This window comes from Giraffa tippelskirchi, chromosome 3 (assembly GCF_054371585.1).
Source record: "Giraffa tippelskirchi isolate mGirTip1 chromosome 3, T2T-mGirTip1v1.2.pri, whole genome shotgun sequence".
NCBI lineage: Eukaryota > Metazoa > Chordata > Mammalia > Artiodactyla > Giraffidae > Giraffa > Giraffa tippelskirchi.
Genome location: NC_137277.1, coordinates 147,979,511 through 148,007,161, shown reverse-complemented (window position 1 = coordinate 148,007,161; position 27,651 = coordinate 147,979,511). Strand labels below are relative to the sequence as shown.

The following is a 27,651-nucleotide window of genomic DNA, read 5'->3' as shown; positions in this document are numbered from 1 at the left end:
GAACTTCCTGGTGTTGTGAAAGTGGGCGGGACGCCGGAGCCGGGCGGAAGGGGTCCTTTCTATTTTGTCTAAGCCCGAGGCAGTTCTAGAGGTTGCCCAGAATTAACGCTTCTTGTCCTAGTGTAATTATTGAAAGAGCCCCCTGTCAAGGTCAGAAGTGTTTCTGGTGGGGAATAAATCATACATTCTCTCCCTAGTTCTTCTCGTTTGGGTTACAGATAGGGAGGGGGGAAGGGAGGACGCGAACAGGCGAGGGGCGTTCTCTTTAATGGGTCTCTTGCTCGACTTCCGGTGGGATTTCGAATCTACAGACCCGTGGGGGCACCTACGATTGCATCATTGCTGTTTTAACAACTGTGCTAATCGAAGTGCTTAAGTAAATATGGGGTAACGTCACTTATTGTTTCATTAGCTTAACTCAGGTGCTTGCAGAGCGCTGTGTGTTTTAGTTCTTGGACTGCTTACAGTGAGTATTTATTCTGTGCGGGGAGGGTGACGATTAGTAAAGCATATAGTATACTAGTGGTAAGTGCGGTGAGAAAAGGAAATCGTTATGGCAGGATTAACCAGACTTTTGAGCAGAGATTTGGAGGTGAGGAAACTAGCCGTACAGATGTCTGAGTGTACATGTTCCAGGCGAGGGGAACAGGCGCTTGAGAAGTGAGCGGGGAAAGTAGGAGTTTGAGGGTCTGGAGTCGATTAGTTTCACCTGATGGTTTCCATAACCGAATTTTTATTACTTGGGTAGAATGGGTACTTGTTGACACTTTTTGTTTTAAATATGCTATAAAGCTGAGCTTGTGTGAGTTAAGAGAGGGAAATGAATTTAATTCTCATTTCTTTTGTAAATAGAGGCTGTTTTCGAACTTCTCTCAATAAACTCTGAGAGAAAGTAACAGTGCTTCCTGAAACCATCAAGGAAAAAAATGGTAAATTTTATGGAATTCTTATGAATGTCTTTCGTAATAAGTAATTTTTTTTAGAAACTCAATCAAGGGAATTAAAACTGCATGGAAATTTCAATGACAAAACAAATAATAAGCTGAAGAACTATATAGTGTAAAATGATTCTAAACAAAACTAGCAAAGGCAAAATTAAATTATGTTTTTCACTTAACACAGAATTTACCTTTGTATGGAAAAAGATTGATACGAGAGAGACAGATGGAAAGGGGGTTTTGCAGAAGAACATAGTCAGGTGTGATCATTTTCATTGGATCCTTTTGCTCTTGATCTAAGGTGGACAACTGGAGCCGGAAATAGAAAGAAAGCAATGTGCCCCACCAACACACACACACACATTCCTGCCCTCTTTCTTCAACTTAGTCATACTCTGACTGCTAGATAATATTGTAAAAAGAAAAATTAAAAAAGAAGTCTCAGAAGCTTTCTAGCCTCTCTGGAATGGGGTAAAAAAAGGAGTATTTTGACTACCAATGAATAGATTAAGCAAAAAGGCAAGAAAGAAAGAGTACTCTTGGTTACCTCTGCACATTTAGAATCTAAAAACACAGATGCTTTTTATGTCTGTTGTCTTTAGTGGAGAAAGAAATTGTTTTTCAACTCTCACAATTACATAAGGGAAATAGTAAAAAAAAAAAAAAAACTATGTGAAAGTCTTTTTCTTACTATTTTTCAATAAACATTAATGACTTAGTGAATTGCTTATGTAAGTCAGTCTTACTAACATAAAAATTGTTTTTATTGATGAAAAATTCAAATAAGATAATTATTTCTATTATAGTATTTGCTCCCAAATTTTTAGCATAGATACCATTTTACCTAAACATTTACATTTCTCCTCTGGAATTTTTTTTTTTTTTCTACTGCTGAAATAATTTTGAAGAACTGTAACTTATCTCTCAGCTACTGTGTGGATAGATCGTCTCTGAAATGGTGTTTCTTTCTGCTTTTATTCAGATAGTCATCTTTAATACCTAGTTAGGGAAATGATAAAGTGCACAAAACCACCTGAAGAAATCTCATTTTTCTCACATTTTCTCTCCTTTTTAGTCAGTGACATTGCATACAGATGTAGGTGATATTAAAATAGAAGTCTTCTGTGAAAGGACACCCAAAACCTGTGAAGTGAGTACCATAATGTATGCATAAAAGATGAGTTAACTCAATAGGGTAACCATTTTGAAATTGAGTCACTTAACTTAAATGACATTCCGTCCCCCGCAAAATAGAAAACTTTTCTATAAAACCATTGTGAAGAAAAACCATCAATCATAATTTCTGATCTAATTTATACTTCGTTTTCTTATTTTTAGCTGTGCTGGGTCTTCGATGCTGCATGCAGGGCTTCTCTAGTTGCAGGGAGCAAGGGCTGCTCTCTAGTTGCAGTGCACCAGCTTCTCTTTGTGGTGGTTTCTCTTGTAGAGCATGGGCCCTTGGCAGACAGGCTCAGTAGTTGTGGCACACAGGCTTAGTTGCCCCTCGGCATGTAGAATCTTCCCAGACCAAGGATTGAACCTATGTCCCCAACATTGACAGGCAGATTCTTAACCACTGGACCACCAGGGAAGTCCTACACTTCTTTTTCTGATGTTAAAAGTGAATTAAAGAAAGGGTAGATAATTTTTCTCTTACTATCATGGGGCTGGTGTCTTTTTCTTTTGGCTCTTTTTTCTCAAGAAATATAGGGGAACTGTTCCATATATTATTTCATTTGTTTAAATAACAAGGATAGAAGGAAAAAGGGAGTTCCCTGGTGGTCCAGTGGTTAGGACTTGGTGCTTTCACTCCTGTGGCCTAGGTTCAGTCTCTGGTTGGTGAACTAATATCCCATAAGCAGCGTGGCATGGCCAAAAAAAAATACAAGAAGGGAAAAAAAGAGAGTCAGCTATATATATATTCATTCATTCAGCAATTTTGCTTATGAGAAGCTATCTTGCTAGCACCTGGAACTTCAGTGATGGACAAGAGACATTCCTTGCTCATACGGAGCTAATATTTACCTGATAGGCAGGGGGAAAATTCATTCTAGAAAAAAAAGTAATTCTAGAGGGAAATAATGCCTTGAAGGAAATAAAGGGTTGAGATGGAGAATAATGGGAAAGATCTATTTAAAAGAAGGTGAGGGCAAGGTTAGCCAAGAAGAACTGAGTGTGAAAAGTAATGAAGGCATCTCTCTGGAAGGACTTACAAAAAGAACGTTCCGGGTATAAAAATAGGTACAAGGGCCTCAAGGTGTGAAAGCCTGTGTTTTTTTAATAAACTTTCAGAAGGCTGATGGGGTTAACACAGTAAGTAGCAGAGAAGGAGTGATTATCATGAGATGCAGAAGTAGGCTAGGTCATGCAGGGCTTGCTAGGCTCCACTGAGGATTTTGCATTTTCTTTCGGAAACAGAAGGAAGCTATTGGAGAGTTTTAGTCGGTGACTTTATCCAAAGTAATGCCTAATGCCTGAAAGACATTGTTTAAATAGGTTGTTGCAGTATTTTCAGTAAATACAATTCATTCGTTATCTAAAATATGTTCTGCTACGTTCTCAATCATTATTTTTACTCTCTTCAGAATTTCTTGGCTCTTTGTGCCAGTAATTACTACAATGGCTGTATATTTCATAGAAATATCAAGGGTTTCATGGTTCAAACGGGAGATCCGACAGGTAAGTGATTCCAGTAATATGTAGGAAATTGAATATATGGTGTAAAGAAGAGACTAGATAATGAATAGAAAAATAAAAGCATGTGGGGTTTTTATAACTTATCTTAGCAAGAAATTTTTACGCAGAAGCTACTAGCACCAAGCCCTAAAATATGAACAATATTGATGAGGGTTTGGGGGTTTTGTAGAGATAGTTTATTTTTATGTTCTTTAAAGTTCATTTTGGGGAAGTAAGAAAGGACATACCAGATTTTATTTGTATGTAAAGGGTTACGCTATATAAACTAGCCCTTACATTTAGAAAATAAACCCTTTTCACCTTTAATTAGATACTTTATTTGTTTGTCTTGTAATATAGGTACTGGAAGGGGAGGTAACAGTATCTGGGGCAAGAAGTTTGAAGACGAATATAGTGAATATCTTAAGGTATATCCAAAATACTTCAGAATCTATTTTTTCATGCTGTGTTTACCACTTGGAAACTGATACATATGTTGTAATGATGCAGGTTAAAATAATTAGTAAATATACTTTTTTTTTAGCTTTTCACGCTTGATAAGTGATGTCAGAGAGGAAATATAAATGTCAGTTCTAGCCTAATATATAGCGGAATCTCACCATCACATGAATCTTGACATTAAGTGAGCTCATCTTTGGGTCCAATCTGAAATGTTTAATCAGTAATGTACCTGTGGGGCTTCATGTCTCACTATAAAATTCATGTTGAATGACATGAATCATTGGCCTTTTTTGAGGGTGGGGAGGAGAGACTCTCAGACCTCCTGGTTGCAATATTGCCTATTATCAATCACCAGCTTTTTATCATCTTCTCTTAGATATTCAAATATTTCTGTATTAACTTCACGTAATGTCTGTGGTAGATCTCAGCTAGGTCTCAGAGAAGTGCATATAAATAAATCTTCAGCATAGAAAAATTAGATATTTATATTTCCTTCATATTTTTTCAAACTTTCTAAAGAATTTTTTTTCTAAAAGTTAAAAAACTAGTACATATTAATTAAAAAAAAAAGTTCCATTCCCCAGAGATGACATCAGTTAACAATTTATTGTGTGGTCTTTCAGTCTGAATATGTAATTTAGTATATTGTTTTGCAGTTACAGTAAAATGTACTCAGCAAAACTTCTAAAAATATTCATTTCAGTGTTTATCTCTGGACGGTGACTAGGAATAATTTATATTTTTGCTTTTCTATCATAAATAAATACTATTACAAAGTTGGAGTTAGAAGGTGATAAATTGTTTAAAAAGTCAGTTAAACAGTTTTTTAGGCATTAATTAATGACTGTTTCCATGGTACTGATCTGTCATCCTATACCAGTGATTTTCAGACTTTGCTGGTGACAGATTGACCTGTAGAAGTTTTAAATTTAAAAAAAAAGAGTAGGACCTTAGCTCCCTAAATCTAGAGGAAAAACAGTAGAACTGATTAGGACCGTTACTATATTTTAAGGTTCCCTGGTGACTCCTACACAAACAACGTTAAGAAGTATTTTCTAACATACCAGAATTGAGGATGCATGAATAGTCACTTACTCTAACCCATAAATTCCATTCCCACACGTTTACCCTAGAGAAATTCGTGTACATGTGCACTAGGAAACATAGAGAATGAAAATGTACAAGTGTGTTCCTAGAGTACTACTTGTATTAACAAAAATAGAAAAACAATGTCCATCAATCTTTGGACAAATTGTACTATATTCAGTAGTAAAATATTATACAGTGAAAGAAATATGTATAATACATGTATGAATCTTAGAAGCATTAAGTGCAGAAATCATTTTCTAGAAGACTAAAAATAGTATGAACTATTTTATAGAACTCAGAAACCAGCAAAAGGAAACAATATATTGTTCAGGCATTTATAAAGATATTAGAATACTAGTTACCACTTCGAGAGGCTAAAGTAATAGCTTAGAGGAGCATATAGACATATGCAACAATTTGGTAAATTTTAATTCTTAAAGCTTGGAAACAGGTTAATGGTTGCTTATTTTATTATACTGTAAGTGGTACATATATTCTTATGATGCATCAAATACATTTGATTGGTAGTCACCTTTTAGGGAGACAGTAAAGCATTAGCATCTATGTAGTTGCATCTCTGTGGTTTGTCTCATTAGTGTCTGCTGATGAATAGCTACAGACAGAGTAATCATTGGAGTTACTTTTAGTGTATTTTATATTTGGGCATCTCCCTGGAAGACAGTTCTGTCTTCAGTCTTTATTGGTAAAGTCCTTTTAACTCCTGTACACATTCCCTTGTATAACAGTGTAATGAATATTAGACAAGGCCTTCCTTAGATCATCCAGTCCTAGGTTTATGAACTGACTGCCCATAGGTGGAAGACCCACAGATTCATTCTCTATGGCCATTGGTTTAAAAAAATTGTAAATGTCATGAGGCAAGAGATACACTATTCCTTTTGCCAGATTCCACCATTCCCTAATGTTTACATTCTGCCCAATTATCAACTTATTATCTGCTAACCCTTGTGAGAATTTAAATTATGAATAAACCCCTGAACTAGTCCAACCTCCCTTGTTTTACAGATAAAGAAACTAGCCAGAGTCCAGTGTATATGTGAAGAGATTATGGGGATTTTGGTTTTATTGTCTGCCTGATGGTTTCATGCCAGCACACTGTTCCTTAATATAAATGTAAGGATTATTTCTATTATACATTGGTGTTGCCAAAAGTGTTTGTGGCTCTACTTCTCCAAAGATAAAATTGAGGAATGTGATTTGGTATATAAACAATTTACATACAAGTTTCCAGACATACAGATAATACAGAAACTGAACATTTGGACTAGCCCTGATGGAAACAGATTACATGTTTTCTTGATCTCTTAAATATTGGGAAGGTGAAGAGTGCATGTCTTGTTTCAGTCCTATATTTGGAATGCTTATGTAAAAACAATTAATACTTTGGTCTGTCCTTTTCAGCACAATGTTAGAGGTGTTGTATCTATGGCTAATAATGGCCCAAATACCAATGGATCTCAGTTTTTCATCACCTATGGGAAGCAGCCACATCTGGACATGAAATACACAGTATTTGGCAAGTGAGTATTCTGGTTTGGAATTTCATTGCAAAGGATGCATATGAGTGGCTGTGATCATGGTGTAACTAGTATTCAAAGAGCAGTATGAGAGCTAAATGTACCTGAAATTTACACCCACCACTTAATAGCCATGTGACCTTGGGTAATTTACAACCTCTCTCACCCTCAGTTATTTTGTAAAGAAGCACCAGCACTTTTTTCAGGATCTTATGCAAGTTAGCAGTATGTATTTTTTTCATTCAGAATAGCATTTTGTATCAACACATCTGAAAAACAGTTGCTTAAACAAGATGAACTGGGATGGTGGTTCTAGTATGTCACTGATGTCCCAAGTGCCTTTCTTTTTTCTCAGCCATCATTAGCTTTCATTCTGAAATTCACCTCATGGTTATAATTTGAACAGCAAAGCTCCAGTCAGAACATTTGTGTTCCAAGCAGAAAGAAGGAGGAAAGGCAAAAGGTGCTTGCCAGCTGAATCAGTCCCTTTTTAAAGAACTTTCCTGGAAGACCCAGGCCTTACTTACAAGAGAGGGTAGGAAATGTTTTTCAGCTAGATATATTGCCATATCAATAAAATCAGGCCTCTATAAATAAGAAAGGGGAACGGAATCTTGAGACTTTTAGCAGTCTCTGCAAGAAAATCCATTAGATGCACTATCCCTGGGAATTGCTTTTATAAATCAACAGGAGGTCAGTTTGTCAACGAATTATTTACTTTGTTCAGTAAGCCAAGGCACAGTTACAGAGTTTGTTTTATTTAATAGTTTGGAGGCCAAGCTAGTTTAATTAAAAATACAAGAGTCTACAACTTTCCTTTTTCATTCCATATGCATATCTAATTTATAGATTAATAATTGCTGAAAAGGAATATTATAGCCTTTAGTAGTTTTTGTGTGTACATGGATAATCTTTAGACTCCCTTTATTTTCTCCCTAACCCACCATTCAGAATTATTGATTAGTAATTAGTAGGACTTATCTTACTGAATTGGTTAAAAAACACTAGCATTTAGAGCAAGTATTCTTAACCTTCAGTCTAGTAACTCCTTGAAACTGTTTTCTGTATACGCACACACATTTTTCTGAGAAAATGGCTCATAGCTTTTGCTGGTTCTCAAAAGTACCCATTCCCAAATACTTCCTTACTTCAACTCTACATGCCCTTTTTTGCCTGGGATCTTTTTCCTGCACCCTCTTTTTCTCTTACTGACCCAGAAGGTGGGAAAACCTTTAAAACTTACAATTTAAAGACCTTAACTGCCTACCTTTGGGCATAAAATCAGAAGGCTTTGGCTATAATAACATTTTAGTGGAAATGTAAAATAAAATGAGAATCTCTCTTATTTTTAAAGTACCTACTCTAAGTCTTAGGAATTGACTCAAATTGCACTAGGAGGTATAATCTAAAAAGCCACTTTGTCTTAGTAGACTAAGTTTCTAGAATATATTAGAAAAACAGCTGTATTTTTTTTTCTGATAGAAACATGAAGTGGGCTTGCTGGAAGTGGGCTTAGCTGTCAATCTTCTCTTCAATATTTCTTTTTGTTGTTTAGAAGCAAAAAATAAAAACACCACGTTTAAACACTAAAGTACAAAGAAGCTACCCACTTCAGAACCTTCAGTGTAGGGCAGCACTCATAATAACTGTCATCCTTACATACTTTCTCCAGGCTTTTCCTATAGCAAAGAAAACCTTCTGACTGGTTGTATTGGCCCCATTTGTAGCTAATCCATGTGAATGAGGCAGAATACATCATTGAAGATACTTTGATGGGAATATTCCTGCCCATTGCTACTTTTGTCTAAAGGCATAAACATAAATTTTTGTTTCTGAATTTTGGGCCCTACTTATGGCAGAAAATCAAAGCAATATTTTATTGTATACTCAACAGGGGAACTCAAAAAACACTGTATGACTTGGTTGTTTTCTCTTAGGGAGACTGTAATTGTTGTACATATTTGGATATTATGTTTCAATCGTAGGAAATTTTCAAACATTATATTGTTTCTCTTTCAGGGTAATAGATGGTCTGGAGACTCTAGATGAACTGGAGAAGTTACCTGTAAATGAGAAGACATATCGACCTCTTAATGATGTACACATTAAGGATATAACTATTCATGCCAACCCATTTGCTCAGTAGCTATAATAGACCTGGACAAATACTTGGCAAACTATTCAAGGAACACACCTATTATGGTTTACTCAGTTTTAATTATGTCAAAGATTGCAGCTTGTTTACAACTAAGATCTTCTACAAATTGCTGGTACTAAGGGGGGCCAAACAGTGTTTAGTCCTATTTTTAGAGCATATTCTGTGACTATTATCTAATGCATTTCTTTAATTCAAAAAAACAACCCTGTGTTTGACTTTGTATTTTCATATAAACATTCATTTTTAAATGCTGAAATGTCAAATCCAGGCATTTTTGAGCACCCTAATTACATACTCCTACCATATCTAGTCTACATCCTGTTCAGTTCAATTCAGTTGCTCAGTCATGTCTGACTCTTTATGACCCCATGGACTGCAGCACACCAGGCCTCCCTGTCCATCATCAACTCCTAGAGTGTACTCAAACTCATGTCCATTGAGTTGGTGATGCCATCCAACTATCTCATCCTCTGTTGTCCCTTCTCCTCCCGCCTTCAATCTTTCCCAGCATCAGGGTCTTTTCAAATGAGTCAAGTCTTCACATCAGGTGGCCGAAGGGGTTTTAGCTTCAGCATCAGTCCTTCCAAAGAATATTCAGGACTGATTTCCTGTAGGGCAGACTGGTTGGATCTCCTTACTGTCCAAGGGACTCTTAAGAGTCTTCTCCAACACCACAATTCAAAAGCGGCAATTCTTCGGCGCTTAGCTTTCTGTATAGTCCAACTGTCACATCCATACATGACTACTGGAAAAACCATAACCTTGACTAGACAAACCTTTGTTGGCAAAGTAATGTCTCTGCTTTTTAATAAGCTGTCTAGGTTGGTCATAGCTTTTCTTCCAAGGAGCAAGTGTCTTGTAATTTCATGGCTGCAGTCACCATCTGCAGTAATTTTGGAGCCCCCCAAAATAAAGTTTGTCACTATTTCCACTGTTTCCCCATCTATTTGCCATGAAGTGATGGGACCAGATGCCATGATCTTACTTTTCTGAATGTTGAGTTTTAAACCAACTTTTTCACTCCTCTTTCACTTTCATCAAGAGGCTCTTTAGTTCTTCCCTTTCTGCCATAAGGGTGGTGTCATCTGTGTATCTGAGGTTATTGATATTTCTCCCAGCAATCTTGATTCCAGCTTGTGTTTCTTCCAGCCCAGCATTTCTCATGATGTACTCTGCATATAAGTTAAATAAGCAGGGTGACAATATACAGCCTTAATGTACTCCACATCCTAGAAATATTTCTATTAACTATTTACTTTGTACAGTTAGAGGAAGGATAAATAAAGAGATGGCCTAGAGAGGTCAGTCAATCCATTAGGTATTTCCCCTGGTCTTTAAATTTATAGTCAAGGCCCAGAGAAGTCCTGGAGTACAGTGAACACTCAGAATTCCCTGATTTGCCCATGGAACATCTTTTTAAAGTGTATCCTTTTAAAAGTGCAATAATATGTAAATGCAAGGTAAGAGTTTTACAGATGATCCATTTGGAAAATACAATTAGTTGTAGAGTCCTGGTCTGGGTCTGAATCACAGCTCTGCCTCCTACTATTAATTTTAGGCAAGTTAACATCAAGCTTTAATTTTCTCATAAATAATCTTCCATATGACTCTTGTTAGGATTAAATGACACAATGTGTGTAAGGCTTCTGGGGTGGAGGAGTAAGTGTTCTGTAGCCAGTAAATGGAGGCTGCGTTCTTTTTTAAATTATTTATTTTAGTTGGGGGCTAATTACTTTACAATATTGTAATAGTTTTTGCCATACATTGACATGAATCAGCCATGGGTTTACATGTGTTCCCCTTCCTGGACCCCCTCCCCCCTCCCTCCCCATCCCATCCCTCTGGGTCATCCCATTGCCCCGGCCCTGAGCATTTGTCTCATGCATCGAACATGGAATGGTGTTCTGTTTCACATATGACAATATACATGTTTCAGTGCTACTCTCCCAGAACGTCCCACCCTCACCTTCTCCCTCAAAGTCCATAAGATTGTTCTATGCATCTGTGTCTCTTATTCTGTCTCGCATATAGGGTTATCGTTACCATCTTTCAAATTCCATATATATGCATTAGTATACTGTATTGGTGTTTTTCTTTCTGGCTTACTTCACTCTGTATAATGGGCTCCAGTTTCATCCATCTCAGTAGAACCGATTCAAATGTATTTTTTTTAATGGCTGAGTAATATTCCATCGTGTATATGTACCACAGCTTCCTTATCCATTCGTCTGCTGATGGACATCTAGGTTGCTTCCATGTCCCGGCTATTGTAAACAGTGCTGCGATGAACATTGGGGTACATGGGTCTCTTTCAATTCTGGTTTCCTCGGTGTGTATGCCCAGCAGTGGGATGAGGCTGCGTTCTTAACCATATCAGGGTTCTCACTTAATCAGGTCATTTATCAGACTATACCATTGATATGATCAAGAACTATGTCCTATTCACTGTCTAGATCACCTGGATTAGACTTTAGGTAGTCCTAAGAATGATACAGAACATTTCTTTCTGGGTATTTCTGCAGATGGCTGATCTAATTAATGTTTTGATTCTTTCTTAAGTGCAGTTTGGGAGTTAGCTTGCAGTTATCCTCCTGTTACTATTGATGTCTCCCATACCTTCCAATAAACTGAGTGGCCAGTTCCATCAATGCCCTCAGGTTTTGTTTCACCCTTTTAATTTAATCATTAGTTTCTAGACTTAGTATTAAGGCCTTTTTTGGGTCAGAGTTTGGTTTGCCACTTCTTATACTTGATATCTTTTTTCTCTTTAAACCACAAAAATAATGGCTACGTTGTTTCCCACGGGAATGTTCTGGCAATTTCAAAATATAAAATACACCAAATAGTTAACCTATGACCAATAAGACCTCACAGTGTTCATCCAATGAGAAAATGTCTTTGGGCATGTTTCTGCAGCTTTATTTGTTTTTGTTTATATGTAATGATGAAATAGTCTTTGAATTCTTCTGACTCTGTGATAGAATTTTGTAAGGTGTTTAGACAGTGATTTGATTTCAGTCAGTCTAGTTATCCTGGAATATAAGTTGTCAATCACAATCATAAGTGATGATCTTTCCATAAACCTAGTATTTAAAATATTTTATTGATTTCTTTTTTTCTTTACCCTGTTACATCACATAGAGTTCATCTGTCAAGAGTAAACCTAATGTGAACATCTTTGTTGATATTTGATAGAATAAAGAAAAGTAAGTCTTTAGTAGATCAGACTTTTTTTTGTCCTCCTGATTAAGAACATAACCCCTCAAACAAGCATGTGATTGGGAAAATCAGGTCTCTGCTGTTACTCACTGTCCCACATGTAAGTGTTAAAATACAGTATTTGTTTTCCTCTTTCTGACTTACTTTACTCTGTATGACAGTCTCTACATCCATTCACCCTTGGTATCTTTCTTCTCCAAACATATCATTGAATTTTGTCACCACCCTTAAGAGTATTTTACTGATTGTCAGGATGTTTTTGTACTGAATGACATTCCCTCAATTTTTATTCCAAACTGTGCCATTTTTTTTTTTTTTTTAGTGTTGCCAATATGGTGACTTTTGTGTTCTTCAAACTCATTCTTAGGTCTGCTCAACTGTACCCATAAGGATCTCATAGATAAGGAAGTATATTGACTGCCCCCATGGGCCTCTTGTAGGTAGTGAGGATCAAAACTCAGAACATTGATTTCTGTCCATTCACACTGAGTTGATTGGTTCACTGATCACATTAGCAGTTGGGTGACTGATATCTGTCCCATGTATTGAAAATCAAAGTGTTAGTTGCTCAGTCGTGTCCAACTCTTAGTGACCCCATGGATTATAGCCTACCAGGCTTCTCTGTCCATAGAACTGTCTAGGCAAGAATACTGGAGTGGGTAGGGTAACCTTTCCCTTCTCCAAGGGATCTTTCCAACCCAGGGATCAAACCTGGGTCTTCTACATTGCAGGCAGACTCTTTACTGTCTGAGCCACCAGGGAAGCCCGTAAACTACTAAGACTAGAATATTGCTGATAACCCAAATTCTCTTTAAAATGAAATTAATATGATTCCCCGTCTAGACTAGAGGTTGGCAAACTGCAGCCCTCGGGCTGGGCACCTGTTTTTGCAAGTAACGTTTTCTTAGAACTCTGCCATTCCTATGTTTATGCAGGGAGTCTGGCTGTTTGTTCTACAGCAGCAGAGTTGATTGGCTGTGACAGAGACCAAATATCCTGCAAGCCTAGAATATTTACTATCTGGCCCTTTCAGAAACAGTTTGCCAACCCTTGACCCAGACTATCAGAAGTTGCCAGATAATCATGGTTTCACACCAGAGGGAGTAGGATGAGTCCAAGGGATAGTATAAACAAACTAGGCCTGAAACCTTATCTGCTGTGGAAATGTACCTGAATTCATTAGAATTCCTGCCGGAGTCCAGCTTCAGCAGGTCCAGGGGTTCCCTCAGGATGGACGGCGTCGGCGATGCGAATGAGAAGACACAGCGAGTCTTGGCGTTTCCAAGTGTCTTCCAACTTTATTATTTTTAAGACAGCTTTTATATTTTTTGTGGTACATAGAAACAAATGTAAAGTATAGAGTCATACCAATTCAGCTTAGTGGGCATACCAATTTAGCTTAATGGGTATATCTTAATGGGCCTATCAAGTTAGCTCAATGGGCCAGCAGCTTTGACCCTCATCGAAGCCGTTTGCATGTCTTTAGTTACAAAAAAGCCTCATTTTGTTTACATCATCTTCTGGCCTGGTGGCCTGCTAACACCTTGTGACTCTCTATTGATAAAGGTTGATCAATCATAACACTTTTGTACAGGGTACAGCAGGAAAGAATTCATCAATAGAAAGTTTCAAGGTAAAACCTGTTTTCGGTAATTTACTCTACGCCTTGAGCTTAACAGAAAAGAACGTGGTCCCATAAAGTCATAGAACAGCAAGCTGAAGGTCAGCTCTAAGTAAGAATCATCAGTTAAATCAACAATTGTCTTATTATTTGTATTAAAGCTAAACTTTTATTTATATAAATTTTTAACTATTATGCTTTCATTATATAGGCTAAATACGTTAAGAGTAAAAACATAGTGAGTAAATATAGACTAAGTAACAGTTTCATAAAGCAATATTTTTTATATTTCCTAACAAGCCTTTTTTCCTGCGAAGGGTTTTGTGCCCATAGGGGCTTTCTGTGCGGAAGCCCTCAATGCTGTTTTATTATTAAGGAGCAGTTATGCACATTAGCTCCAAAGGCACAGGTACATTTATTACACAAACCAATATGTTAGCAAAAGGAATTTAGATCAGCATACTCTATATCCCAGATAATTTTATTTAGGGTGCTACCGTTCAGGGGCCTTGTTGATTGAGTTTTCAGAATGATCTATTTTAGAAGGGAATCAGGGAAGGCCTTTTGCCTAAGTCATAGAAAATAAGAAGAGGTTTATTATAGTAAACATCAGAAAGACAGATATCTTTAAGGTGAGCACTGAGGCAGCCTTCCGAGAATCCCTGAGGCCTGAGAAGCCGTGCTCAATCATTCCTTTTTCCCATGACTCTGTCATGGGTGGGATCTCGTGGGCTGGCTCCCGGCAAATTCCTCAGTCCTGTTAGATTTTGGTTCGGAGTTCTCTTTTGAGTAGAAGGCTTGCAGATCTTTTGTTTTGGTTAATGGCAAATTGAGTAGTTAAAATTTATACCTTGGCTGAACTTGGAAATTTCCAGATCCATTTAGTAACACATTTATACTCTCTATGTTGGGTATTTCTGAAGATATGTTTAATTACTAAAACTAGTAATTTATTAAGCTTCTTCCAGGTTTGGAGACAAAGTTGCATATGACACTGCCTACTCTATGGGAGCTCAGTCTGTGAAGCTAACAGACAAGTAAATAGATAAATTTTAATACACAGAACTCAACTTTTAATCAATTTAGTAAAGTGGATAGATTAGTTACTATTTCACTAATGGGTTGAAAAGAAAACTGATGCATTTTTTCAATTCAATTTGTACCAACTGTGGTTCAGTAAGTGATAGGAACTCCATATAATAATTTTAAAATAAATTTATAAGGAAAATGATAAAAGAAAAAATTTTAAATATAATGAAAAGGAATTAATCCCAATTTTTATATAGCAGCAAATATTAAAAATGTTATGATGTGAGGAATAAGGCTAGAATAATAGAAGGCAATGGCAACCCACTCCAGTACTCTTGCCTGGAAAATCCCATGGATGGAGGAGCCCAGTAGGCTGCAGTCCATGGGGTCGCACAGAGTCAGACATGACTGAGCGATTTCACTTCCACTTCTCACTTTGATGCATTGGAGAAGGAAATGGCAACCCACTCCAGCGTTCTTGCCTGGAGAATCCCAGGAATGGCGGAGCCTGGTGGGCTGCCGTCTCTGGGGTCACACAGAGTCGGACACGACTGAAGTGACTTAGCAATAGAGTGTAGGAATTCCCTGGTGGTTCAGTGGTTAAGACTCCATGCTTTCAACGCAGGGAGCAAGGTTCAATACCTGGTTGGGAAACTAACAGTGAATACATAGTTTATTTAAAGCAGTGGCTTTACTGCTTTAAATCCAGGGGCTTCACTGGTGGCTCAGTGGTAAAGAATCTGCCTGTTACTGCAGGCAACACAGGTTCAATCCCTGATCTGGGAAGATCCCACACACCTAAGAGCACTAAACCCATGCACCTTAGAGCCCATGCTCTGCAACAAGAGAAGCCACTGCAATGAGAAGCCCACGTACTGCAACTCAAGAAAGCCCACACAAGCAACGAAGACCCAACACTGCCAAAAATAAAATAAATAAATATTAAAAATTTTTTAAAAAGCAAGATCCAAAATCATTTTTTTTTAAAAAAGAGAAGAGTTATTCTATAAGTTGTGTTAGGATAACTGGTAAATGACATGGAAAAAAGAAAAGCAAAAGAAATCACATGATATACCAAAATTCCAGACAGGTAAAAGAGTTGCCTTTTTAAAGAATACACAAGAAAAACCTAAAGGAAAGGAATTTCTCAGTTTACAAACTTGATAAAGGCAAAGATGAAATGCGTTTAACTGAATGCAAATAGGACAAAAGAGAGCTGTACATTCAAAAAAGCAATAGGTATGAATGGGCAAGTCACAAGAGAAAAGAGAAAATGTTCAACCTCACTAATTAGAAACCAAAGTTACAAGTTCAGTATCCACCAAAATAACATTTCTTAATGTTATGTACTAAGAATGGCCAAAACAAAGCTCTGTATCAGAGACTGGGTGGCTTAATCAACAGAAAATTTTCTTACAGTTCTAGAGACTAGAAGTTGGGAGGTCAAGGTGTGGGCAGGATTGTTCACTCTTGAGGCCATTCTCCTTGGCTTGTAGATGACCATCTCCTGTCTTAACCTCATCATTCCTTGGGATGTGTTTCCTAGTCTCTTTTTAGAAAGACACTAGCTAAATTGAATTAGGCCTCTCCCTAATGACCTCATTTAATCCTAATTATCTCTGTAAAGACACTATTTACTGCCAACGGAAAAAGGTTGCTTGCCATTTGGTTCTACAGTATAAGAATGAAGTCACTAGCCACTGCAGTCGCTGACCTTTGACACACCTTGAAAGGAGTTTGCTTTGGGAGAAACTAACAGAACAGATCTTCAGATAGGTATTTTCAGGAAAATAGTTTTTGAGTTCAATTTCTTGCATCTTTTCATATCTGCTAAGTCACTTCAGTCGTGTCTGACTCTGTGCAACCCCATAGACGGCAGCCCACCAGGATCCCCCGTCCCTGGGATTCTCCAGGCAAGAACACTGGAGTGGGTTGCCATTTCCTTCTCCAATGCATGAAAGTGAAAAGTGAAAGTGAAGTTGCTCAGTCGTGTCTGACTCTTAGCGACCCCATGGACTGCAGCCTACCAGCTAGAAAAGCACTAAAATCATTAATGGAAACATCTGCCTCTCTGTCACTAGCAGCAACTTTCTGCTAAGATATGTGCTTTCTGACACTGTCCCCTTTCAGTAAAACTAGATGTAATACTGACTTCTCTCCCTACCTCTTGGGAGCAGTTCCTAAGAGCTACTGGAGAGGCTGTCTCTGGGTATTTTGCCTCAAATAAAACTTAACTCACGACTCTTTTTGCCTTTTCATACCACTCATGAGACTCTCAAGGCAAGAATACTGAAGTGGTTTGCCATTCCATTCTCCAGTGGACCATATTTTGTCCAGTCCTAACTAGCAGACATGACCTTCAGCCACTCAACACAGCTGGATGACATGCCTAGTGCCCTGGCTGTCCCACTGTTGGTGTCTGCTGAGCTTGTTTAAACCTTAACTGGTTGTTAAGTGTCGGTCAACGTGCAGCCAGGAGTCAAGACAAAGGCCCTACTGGAGTGGCTGGGAAGGGGGTCTGGGGAAGGCTAGAGGTGATGTTGGATGACGTCCAGGAGTGGAGGGCACCTCGGACTCACCGCTGCCTTTGACCGCCCTGGGGCTGATCCGCTGCTCAGGAGTCACTGTCGGCTGTGGAGCCAATCAGCCACCCAGGAGCCACTGGTCACCTGATGCTGAAGCTCCAATACTTTGGCCACCAGATGTGGAGAGCTGACTCACTGGAAAAGACCCTGATGCTGGGAAAGATTGACGGCAGGAGGAGAAGGGGGTGACAGAGAATGATACGGTTGTATGGCATCACTGATTCAATGGACATAAGTTTGAGCAAACTCAGGGAGACAGTGATGGACAGAGAAGCCTGGTGTGCTGCAGCTCACGGGGGTCACAAAGAGTCAGACACAAACTAGCACCTGAACAACAACACAACTCTCACACTGCAATTTTTCCAGTTGACACTATAGTCACATTCTGAAATAGTGGGAGCTAGGACTTAAAACTATGAATATGTGTGGGGGTGGAGACACAGCCCTTCAAACAGCCCATAACATGCATTAACACTAAAATAGCTAATTAATGAAACTTTGGGTATATCCAAAATCACTAATTGGTTAGATATAGGCTTTGTTAAATTAAAATCATTTTGGAAAACAAGTGCAAGATTTATTCACCTTTTACCCAGCAATTTTACAGTGAGGAAGTCTCCTAAGGAAATTAAACACATTAACTTGCTCTCTGCACAGTCATTCGCTACAACTTTGACCTGTGTTAGCATAATATGGTTAATGCTCATATTTAGGATTAAGTGAGAACCTATGCTCAGTGCTAACACAATGTGATTAACTATTAGACTTCAAAGACTGGGATTCCCTATGTTTTGGTTAACATTTAAATATGCTGAGAAACATATACCTAATAGCAAATTTCACAAGTTACTGTGAGAAATTGCTCCCTCACAAGTGAAACACTAACCTTATATTTAGTGATCCTGATCCCATATAAAAATCTAGATATTAGTGATTCTAAAGCATTTTTAGAGAAGCGGCTTAAGAAATGCAAACCACCATAGGAATTTTGGGAATTCCTGAGTATTCCTCTTCATCATTTTACCCTACAGTACTGCATCTGTAATGGGCAGCTTATCTACGTTGCTCTCCTGTGCAAAAAAACACAAGTATGCTCCATCTTCATGCGTGATGATTTTATGTGTTTCACTAAGTTTAGAAGGAGTATCGCGACGTTTTTTTTCAAGTTGGAGGAGGGGCGGGGATCAGGATGGGCAGTTACTTTGTTCTCTCAAATTGCACGTTGATTTCTGTTATTCAGAAGTTGTTTTCCGATAATTTGGTCTTCTTCTAATAACCTTCCATTTTCCCCTTTCAATTTACTTGACCTTTACACCTTAAAGGCTTCACTTAACGCGGAAATGTTGCTTACCTGCGGAGTCCCACTTCCTATCTCCAGGCTCTTGCTCTCACATTTCGATTTTTAAAACCTCGGTAAAAATCTTTACAATCTAACCTCAGTGAGCGTGGGTCTCAGTCACGTAACATTTACCTAGTTTTAAAAATGTCTCAGAACAAAAGCCCAAATACAGACAATTCCTAATTTGGGGCTACTTGATGCAGATGGTGTAATCTTTCAGTTTAAGCGGTTGCAATCAGGACACACGCTACTTTGTACCCGCTTCCCCCACTTTTCTTCATTTCTAGTGTTCACGAACACAATTTTCAGTGAGGATGAACGAGTCTTTTCTATCGAACACAATGTTTCCTCAGAGAACTGAGAGCGAGGCCAAAATGGCCGCCAACAAAGCCTTGCCTCGGTCCACCTATTGTCTCTGAGCTCCCCACCCAGCGCCTGCGCATAAGGCTCACCAGCTCAGCCCTACACGCGAGCACGCCACGCCCCGCCCTGCCCCACCCGGAGGCGGAGACGCGCTTGCCTAGTCATCTTGTTTTCCAAGAGTCCAGACACTGCGGTTGTTAGCTCCACACTGCCGTAGGAGCTTGTCGCAGCCAGCGGTGTTTTCTCGTGGTCGTGTTGCAAGCATTGCCTCCTTAGGCTTGGACGCGTTGGCCAGGACGGTAAGACGCAGGGAGAAGCGGGCTAGATGTCGGGGCCTCCTTTTGTCCCTCGAGAACGCCCGTGAAGCGCCCCCGCCCCGAGCTTGTTGGCCGCCCGCTGTCTCTGGTGCGGTGATCCTTTTTTTTCTCCGCCTCCCGCTCCCCTCCCCCAGCTGCAGGAAGATGATCCGTTCGTCTCCCAAGCTTTGTCGAGGCCGTCACTGCGAATTTCTGTGTGATCCGCGACGCCCCAGACACTAGTGGAGGGGAGTGATAAGAGTTCGCTAGGCGGGCAGAGATTCTCGAACGTTTGTCTTCGCCAGAGGCAGCGGGGAGGGCCGAGCCCTGGCGCCCGCGGCCGCCATGTTGTCTGCGACGGCAGGCCTCGGATGGGCTCTAAGATGGCGGCGGGGTGGGGGTGGGGGGAGGTTGGCGATGACTTGGGTTCTGGAATGTGCCTGAGTCACGCTCATCTGAGAAACTATGCTCTTAACAAAGAACACATTGACCCGATGTAAGGCGACTCGAGGGAAAATGCGAGTGTCTTTGCCCTCAGTGGTGAAAGTAAAAGTTAGGTTTAGGAACTCGAGGAAACAGGAATAACATGGTGTAGTTGAAGGAGCGTGTGAGAAATCGGTTGATCGAGCCTTTTAGGCGTTGAGTGTTTCCGCCGCCCCTTCTCGGAACAGTTGGAGCGTCTTGATTTCGACGCTTGTGTTTGTATAGAGTCGAGGTGGAGCCCGGGTATTAGTATTGATATGAACGGTAGTTGATGAAAAGTCGTTTCTGTATAACGTGTTTTTCAAATTGTTAGGAATTTGTAGTTTTGGCAGGAAAGGATTTCCCCCATAGTTGGGTAATAATGACTTTTGAACTTTGATTTAAAAGAACAATTAAAACGTCACAACTCGAATGAATTTTAGAGGACGAGTTTTATTAAAATGTTTACATGTGGGATACAACTTAATCGGGAAAACTTGTCTTTTATGTAGATGAGACACTCAAAAAGAAGTTACTGTCCTGATTGGGATGAGAAAGATTGGGATTATGGAAAATGGAGGAGCAGCAGCGGCAGTCATAAAAGAAAGAAGAGATCGCATAGCAGTGCACGGGAGAACAAGCGCTGCAGATACAATTACTCTAAAACATCTGATAGGTAAGGAGGGTTCTTAGTATCTCAGTAGAAGAATACTTTCATTACAATATTAACATGTCACTTTTATTTCAGTAAAACTGATGGGGAATACATTTTTATTATTAAAACTAGAATTGACTTAAAATAACTGATGCATTGCTGTTTTCAGCGATGGTTGTAAAATTGGGAGTCTGTTTTTTGGTGGGGAAAAAATTTTTAATGAGTACTATTTTAAGAGATTTACTGAAAATTTGAGGATATTTGATATTAACATAAAAACGTTGAAAAAAATTCTTTTTCTAGCTATTACCTGGAAAGCAGATCCTTAAATGAGAAAGATTATCATAGTCGACGCTACATTGATGAATACAGAAATGACTACAGTCAAGGATGTGAACCTGGACATCGACATAGAGATTATGAAAGCAGATATCAGAACCATAGTAGCAAGTCCTCTGGTAGAAGTGGAAGAAGTAGTTATAAAAGCAAACACAGAATTCACGACAGCACTTCATATCATCGTTCACATGGGGTATGAGCGCTTTTAAATTTTTTGAAAATTTTATTTCCCATGTGGAACAGGAAGACTTGAATTTGTGTTTGATCATTTAAGAAAGTTCTATTTAAGATGAAGTCATCTCAGTTTTAACTTGCAGGATTCTTTGTGCATTGGATAGGAAATTCCTGAAATACAGTAGATGTTTAATTATATGGTAACAGATTTTATTAATCATTGGCAACTAATTGTCATTCCATTGAAATAGTGGAGATAATGTCGGTTAGTTTATAGCAGGGATTACAAGATATTCTGACAATATTTTTATGGTACTTTAAGAAATTTGATTTGCTTTGATAAATGAAAGTCTTACCTACAAGTAGGATTTTTATATTTGTATGATTGAGGATTATGCCTTGCCTTTGTTCTGGCTAATTGGCTAATCCTTTTACCACTAAAAAACAGATTTGAACATTATGGGTTGGTAATGTGTTAATTTGGACCTCAAACTCAGATGACGTTTTAAATACTGTAGTGTTATTCTTGTATGCCAATTTTTTTTCTCTCCAGCATTAGAATTTTTATTTTATTTACTGTTTTGGTATTTGTTTTCTTAGATTAGCTAGGAAATTATAATTTGGCCACAGTCTACTTTTGACAAGTAAATAATTACATTCTACAATTTTGCAACATTAAATTAGGACACTAGAAACTTAAAAGTTATGTTTCAGTGAATGCTACAACTAAGCATTTTTTTTTTTTTTTAAAGAAAAACAATTGTATTATGTTTTGTTACCTTGCCACTTTGAGTATCTTATCTGAAAATCTGTTCCTTGCCATGTTTTTCTCCTGTTAACATAAACTATGTGCCCTGTGAATTTCTGGGGACTGAATTTGAAATTGCTCCTGCCAACCGTTTGTGGCCTGGCGTGTATCTGAATGCCTGAATATCTCCCCGCTGAATGAATTTCGTATTCTGCCCTGAATTCACTCGGGTATATTGATTGGCTGGATGATCTTGGTGCCGCGCACTTGACGTTTCCAGAAGAGTCACCGAAGGAAAAGAACCAGGAGTGTAGAGGATGATGAGGAGGGTCACCTGATCTGTCAGAGTGGAGACGTACTAAGTGCAAGATGTATAGAATATTTTTCAACACTTATTAACTTTTCAGATAACATAATCTATTTATAGATTAAGATTTCAGGGATTTGGAAATCTTTTTTTCTTTCTCTGTTTTTGTTTGTTTTGTTTTTTTCCATTTCTTTGGTGGGGGGGATTGTGTTTTTGCTTTCTTTAGAAATTTAATGTTATACAGAACTTCCAGAACAGTAAATCAAAGTTAATGAAAGTAGCTTAAGAATGAAATTAGACCTAAAAATAGTTATGTATGTTTTTTTGGCAGTGTTGACCAATAAACTATCTAGTGATAAGGAAATTTGTAGCATCAACTAGAATAATCTGCATTTGATAGCCTTTACTGTAAGTAAATTGTTTTTACTTCTTGGTATAACTGAGTTTTATTTCTCTCTTTTAGATGAAATTGTTGATACTTTAGGTGAAGGAGCTTTTGGGAAAGTTGTGGAGTGCATTGATCATAAAGCGTAAGTTTCCTGGTCTGAAATTGGACTTAGGAAGGTGAATAGTACAGAAAATACATTTAGTTTTAGGATATGATCTGATCATGAATCAGTTATTGTCATTATACCTTTTTAGCTTAGGTTTTTATCTTAGATACAGGAAATGCTTGGTAAAGTTACTAGCCCTTTGTGTTTAAGCAGTAGCTGTTAATAGTGCGTGTAAGCTGCTTCTGCAAGCTGAGAAAAGATTTTATTATGTCAGAACGTATTCTCTTGTCCCACTGGGCACAGTTCTGTGTTTTTTATTCTAGATCAGTTTTTAGCTTTGGTTTCATGTTAGGAGTCTGGAGACTTCCTTACCCCAGACATTGAACCAGTCTTCAGGAACCTGTATTTTTAGAAAGTGACATATCTGATACTGGTCACAAAAGCTAGAGCTAAAAACTCTTTCTAGATTGGTGTCATACATAAGTTAATCCATGCCCTTCAAACAACTGATTGAAATAAGATAGGGTAGGAAATTTCTTTTGTCTCGTGTTTGAATTTCTTTCTCCTTAGGGGTGACAAAGTTTTTCTAAATGAATTATTAGGGGAGGCTTCCAACTATTGGTTGGTAAGATTTTAAGAACTAGTACTCTTTTATTTTACTGCCACTATTTCCCAACTTTTTTGGCAACCTGGTCCAAATGAAGATTTGAGATATTAGCCAGTGATTGGTACCTTATTTGGAATGTAAATTGAGGTGATAATGTCACAGTATTGTTAAATTAGAGCTGTTGGTGCATAGTTAAAGGACCAAAAAAAAAGGTCACGTGAGTTAGATGGGCTGATGAAAAAAATCTGTCATGCAACTTGTATTGACCCTACCATATTTCCCAAGGTCATTCTGGTTGTTTACACTGAGTTGAAGTTGGACATATAATTAGACATAACTATATGCCTATAATTACATGTAATTAGACAACTGAATGCCAGACCATAAATTGAAAAAAACAACTGCTTCAAAGTAGAAGTAGGACAGTTTGAAGAGTGATTAAAAAGTGGAATTGGACATATCTTTGTTTTTTTTTTTAATGTGGACTTAATTTTCTTAACAGGGGAGGTAGACATGTAGCAGTAAAAATAGTTAAAAATGTGGATAGATATTGTGAAGCAGCTCGCTCAGAAATACAAGTTCTGGAACACTTAAATACAACAGACCCTAGCAGTACATTGTAAGTATCAAAATAGAACTTAGGAAATGGCCTCAGGTAGATTTGAATTGTGAGAGGCTGTACTCAGTTGTTTTTTTGGTATGTTTATAGCCGCTGTGTCCAGATGTTGGAGTGGTTTGAGCATCATGGTCATGTCTGCATTGTATTTGAACTATTGGGACTTAGTACATATGACTTTATTAAGGAAAATGGTTTTCTGCCTTTTCGACTGGATCATATCAGGAAGATGGCATACCAGATATGCAAGTCTGTGAACTGTAAGTGCTTAACATTCCAGAATGAGACTGATTTTAATAACCAATTTGGATATTTGAAAAAAATCTAATGTACACAACTTGGTAGCCTACCTTAAGAGTAGGTAGGAGAAAGATGTAGTTGATAACAAGCTGTTGGTCAGTTTACTGCGTATCATTCAGTAAATAAGCATATTGTCCAGCGTATAATAACATATTATCCTCTATAACATTGATTAGCCTTTCTGATTGCCAAAAATGATAATCCAGAACCACTGGGTTAAAAATTAAGGAATGGCAGATCTCATGATATACTGCTTCAGTTTTTAAATAGTTGGTTTTCAGTGAACTAACTTTAGAAAGGAGTGTAGTGGGTTTTAGTCCCTGATGGATTTCTAGCAGCATATTGAACGTTGACCACTTCTTTGGACATAAGAAAATCAGAATTTTTGTTGCAGAGCTTTGGAGTTTGATTTTTGGTTTTTATAATACAGGAACTTTTTCTGTTTTGTTTTCAGTTCTGCACAGTAATAAGTTGACTCACACAGACTTGAAGCCTGAAAACATCTTATTTGTACAGTCTGACTACACAGAGGCATATAATCCCAAAATGGTAAGTCTTTGATGTTTTATCTTCACACGTTCAAATTAATTTATTTTGTGCCTCCTTAATATGCCTTCTTAACCATCATGTATGATTTTCAGAAACGTGATGAACGTACTTTAATAAATCCAGATATTAAAGTTGTAGACTTTGGAAGTGCAACATATGATGATGAACATCACAGTACATTGGTATCTACAAGACATTATAGGGCACCTGAAGTTATATTAGGTAAGAATTTCTTAACTATGCTTTGAGACATGTTTTGAAGCTGACTTTAAAATTTACAGTTCTAGGTGTTTGTGGGACTATCTTTTTCCATTTCAGGAGTTAGTATAATAAAACACATTAAGGATTTTAAACTTACTCCAAATAGTCAACTCATAAAACTTTGAGAGATTGCTTAGTCTTGCTAGATTTCAGTTTTCACATTTATAATACATGATGGGATTTTAAAACATAATCATTTAATGCCTGTTATATTCCATACACTTAATGTTTGCATGGTGTAGATTGCTCCCATTTTACAAGCTAATAAATGGGGACTTGAACGAAAATTTTTTTCCCCAAGTCTGTTGTCCCAAAAAAGTAAGCCTGATTTGGGGCTTGAAACCAGATGTCTCCAGAGCCCAGATTGTTAACATACTATGCTACTGTGTTATGTTTAAGCTTGGATTAAGTGATTCCTTTAGGATCTTTCCAGCTCAAATATCAAAGTCAATAAGAAATATTGAGAATTTTTTCATTAACAGTTTGCTTTGCTTTGCAGCTTTAGGATGGTCCCAGCCATGTGATGTCTGGAGTATAGGATGTATTCTTATTGAATATTACCTTGGGTTTACAGTATTTCCAGTAAGTGACATTGATCTGTTTCAATAGTTTTGCCAAAGTAAATTGCCTGTTTATATGAATGGACACTTTAACACAAAATATACGTGCATTTTTTAGGTAATGCTTTTTCCTTTTCATGTGTAATTCTGACACTGTATTTCCTTCATAATTTATTTTATTTAAAACTTTTCTAAGTATATTACAAATAATTATCTTTAGGAAATTTATGGTGAATTTACTCTGTAGGCCTTTTTTTTTGTAAGTTATAACTTGCTATAAGTATACCTGATTTAAATATCACATTCTTTGGTGACCTGTAATTATCCATTGACTAAAAGTTTAGCAGCTCTGTTAAATAAGAGCAAAACACAATGTGCAAGTAGAGGTAGTTAATAACTTTTCTTTATTATTTTAGACGCATGACAGTAAGGAACATTTGGCAATGATGGAAAGGATTCTTGGACCTTTACCAAAACATATGATACAGAAAACCAGGTATGTTTAAGAGAAAGTGACATCAGTCAGTCACCTTTGCTAGATGTTTTTTAAGTTTTCATTGTAAACATTATATAAACATGAACGGATATCAATTTATTCTTAGGAAACGTAAATATTTCCATCATGATCGATTAGACTGGGATGAACATAGTTCTGCTGGCAGATACGTTTCAAGGCGTTGTAAACCTCTGAAGGTAAGCCTGGGTCTTTGCTTAAATGATCAAAACCTTGAGTTTCTTTCATGGTGGGTAAATAAACTTATAATAAATGGTAGTAGAAAAGACTGTTGACTGTGTATTTCTTCTCCTTTCAGGAATTTATGCTTTCTCAAGATGCTGAACATGAGCTTCTCTTTGACCTTATTCAGAAAATGTTGGAGTATGAACCAGCTAAAAGGATCACTCTTAAAGAAGCCTTAAAGCATCCTTTCTTTTACCCTCTTAAAAAAGCTATGTAAATCTATAATTGTACAGCTCCCTTACAAGAGACCACATGGACTGTATCAGTCCCATTTTTAAATATTAAGTTATTTTGTACAGCTTTTGTAAATTTCTTGCAATTTTGTATTGCCATGTTTATTTTGTTTGGATGTTTTAAGTAGATAGTAAGGTAATGAGTGTCCTTTTCAGTAATTAAGTGTATAAAATGATTTATTCAGAATAAATTTTCTTATACTTAATGAAATTTATATGAAGCTGTAGAGTTCATTTTTAGCATCATATTCTGTTACTGTGAGAATGGGTGTATATCTCTTTCTGGAGTTTTCATTAAGTCTAGAAATGTTTGGCTTTGTTTGCATTTTAGGGATCGCCAGCATTGGAACTTACACCTTCCTTTTCTGAACCAAATGTAATTAAACCAAATTATAGAATACCAAGAACTAGAGATCAACCAAACACATTCTGTTTTCCCTTTATTCCCAAATTTAATACTGCTGCTTTCTTGTCACTCCCAGTGGGATTCGCAAATGGCTTAAGGTGCTGAACCCCTTTAAAATTGATGACAGAAACTTCCAGAAATCCTTTGTGGCCTAATCTGAATCGTCAAATAGACTGTAATAACCCATGTTTTTGCCCATGGTCCTTTTAGGAGTCAACATGGTTGGCTTTATAGTTGCAGATTCATAGCAAAATAGAGAAGAAAGTACAGAGATTTCCAGTATACCACTTGCTTCACCCATGGATAGCCTCTCCCTTGGCTCCCCCCCCATTATCTACGTCCCTCGTGTTAAGCATAGGATACAAATTGTTTTCATTGCTCTAAAAATCTGCTCTATTCCTCCTTAACCTCGCCCAACCACTATTTTTACTGGTTTATCTCCCAGCCACTGCTATTTTGACAGTTTTGTCTAGAAAGTGGAATCATTGGAATAGTTGGAATCATATACGTAGTCTTTTCAAATGGGCTTTTATAAAAGATTTATGATAAAGACAACTATGAACTAGGCAGAGACACAGACTAAAAACAAATGTTTCAGAAGGAACTGGGTAAAAATTACCTAGTAATGCCGCTAAGTCTTTTCAAGTTCACTTTGAGTTTGTAGCAGTGTGGTACCATGTAAATAGTAAAAGCTGCCACTCTGGTGGATTTAGGGTACTTAACTCATTTTCCCTTTTCAGAAATCCTCAGGTCCTTACGTAAGCTAAAATCTACTCTGCTAGTGCTCTGTAAATGGAACAACATAGCATGGATGACAGCGTTATCTATTTACAATGTTTACTGAAAATTTTAAGCCTACTGTTGAGACCTGACTGCTCAGAAAAGATT

At 37.7% G+C, this 27,651-nt stretch overlaps 2 protein-coding genes and 1 long non-coding RNA gene across 8 annotated transcripts; 2 read left to right on the top strand and 1 right to left on the bottom strand.

The window, feature by feature from the left end:
- Nucleotides 1–35: 35 nt before the first annotated feature.
- PPIL3 (peptidylprolyl isomerase like 3) lies at nt 36–12,079 on the top strand. Of its 4 annotated transcripts, none has more exons than XM_081581858.1 (7): nt 36–150; nt 853–929; nt 2,014–2,088; nt 3,524–3,617; nt 3,975–4,042; nt 6,588–6,706; nt 8,723–12,079. In XM_081581858.1, exons 2-7 carry the CDS (start codon nt 927–929, stop codon nt 8,847–8,849), a joined length of 486 nt encoding a protein of 161 aa, XP_081437984.1. In that variant the 5' UTR covers nt 36–150; nt 853–926; the 3' UTR covers nt 8,850–12,079. The 4 variants fall into 4 exon arrangements, with proteins under 4 accessions (XP_081437984.1, XP_081437986.1, XP_081437983.1 ...); XM_081581860.1 differs by having other exon boundaries at nt 36–376; XM_081581857.1 differs by having other exon boundaries at nt 36–387.
- On the bottom strand, nt 7,398–19,693 carry LOC145542634 (uncharacterized). The gene is made up of 5 exons (XR_014079989.1): nt 18,667–19,693; nt 17,310–17,468; nt 13,251–13,396; nt 9,847–10,033; nt 7,398–8,766 (listed from the first exon to the last, which is right to left on the bottom strand). It is a non-coding gene; the product is annotated as an uncharacterized LOC145542634 (long non-coding RNA).
- CLK1 (CDC like kinase 1) lies at nt 19,186–26,572 on the top strand. Of its 3 annotated transcripts, none has more exons than XM_081581849.1 (13): nt 19,201–19,316; nt 20,288–20,451; nt 20,734–20,962; nt 21,972–22,062; nt 22,462–22,528; nt 23,602–23,718; nt 23,809–23,975; nt 24,470–24,564; nt 24,657–24,786; nt 25,325–25,407; nt 25,802–25,881; nt 25,988–26,078; nt 26,198–26,572. In XM_081581849.1, the coding sequence occupies exons 2-13, from the start codon at nt 20,288–20,290 to the stop codon at nt 26,339–26,341; spliced, it is 1,458 nt and encodes a 485-aa protein (XP_081437975.1). In that variant the 5' UTR covers nt 19,201–19,316; the 3' UTR covers nt 26,342–26,572. The 3 variants fall into 3 exon arrangements, with proteins under 3 accessions (XP_081437976.1, XP_081437975.1, XP_081437974.1); XM_081581848.1 differs by lacking the exon at nt 19,201–19,316 and adding an exon at nt 19,763–19,809; XM_081581850.1 differs by lacking the exon at nt 21,972–22,062 and having other exon boundaries at nt 19,186–19,316.
- Nucleotides 26,573–27,651: the final 1,079 nt, after the last annotated feature.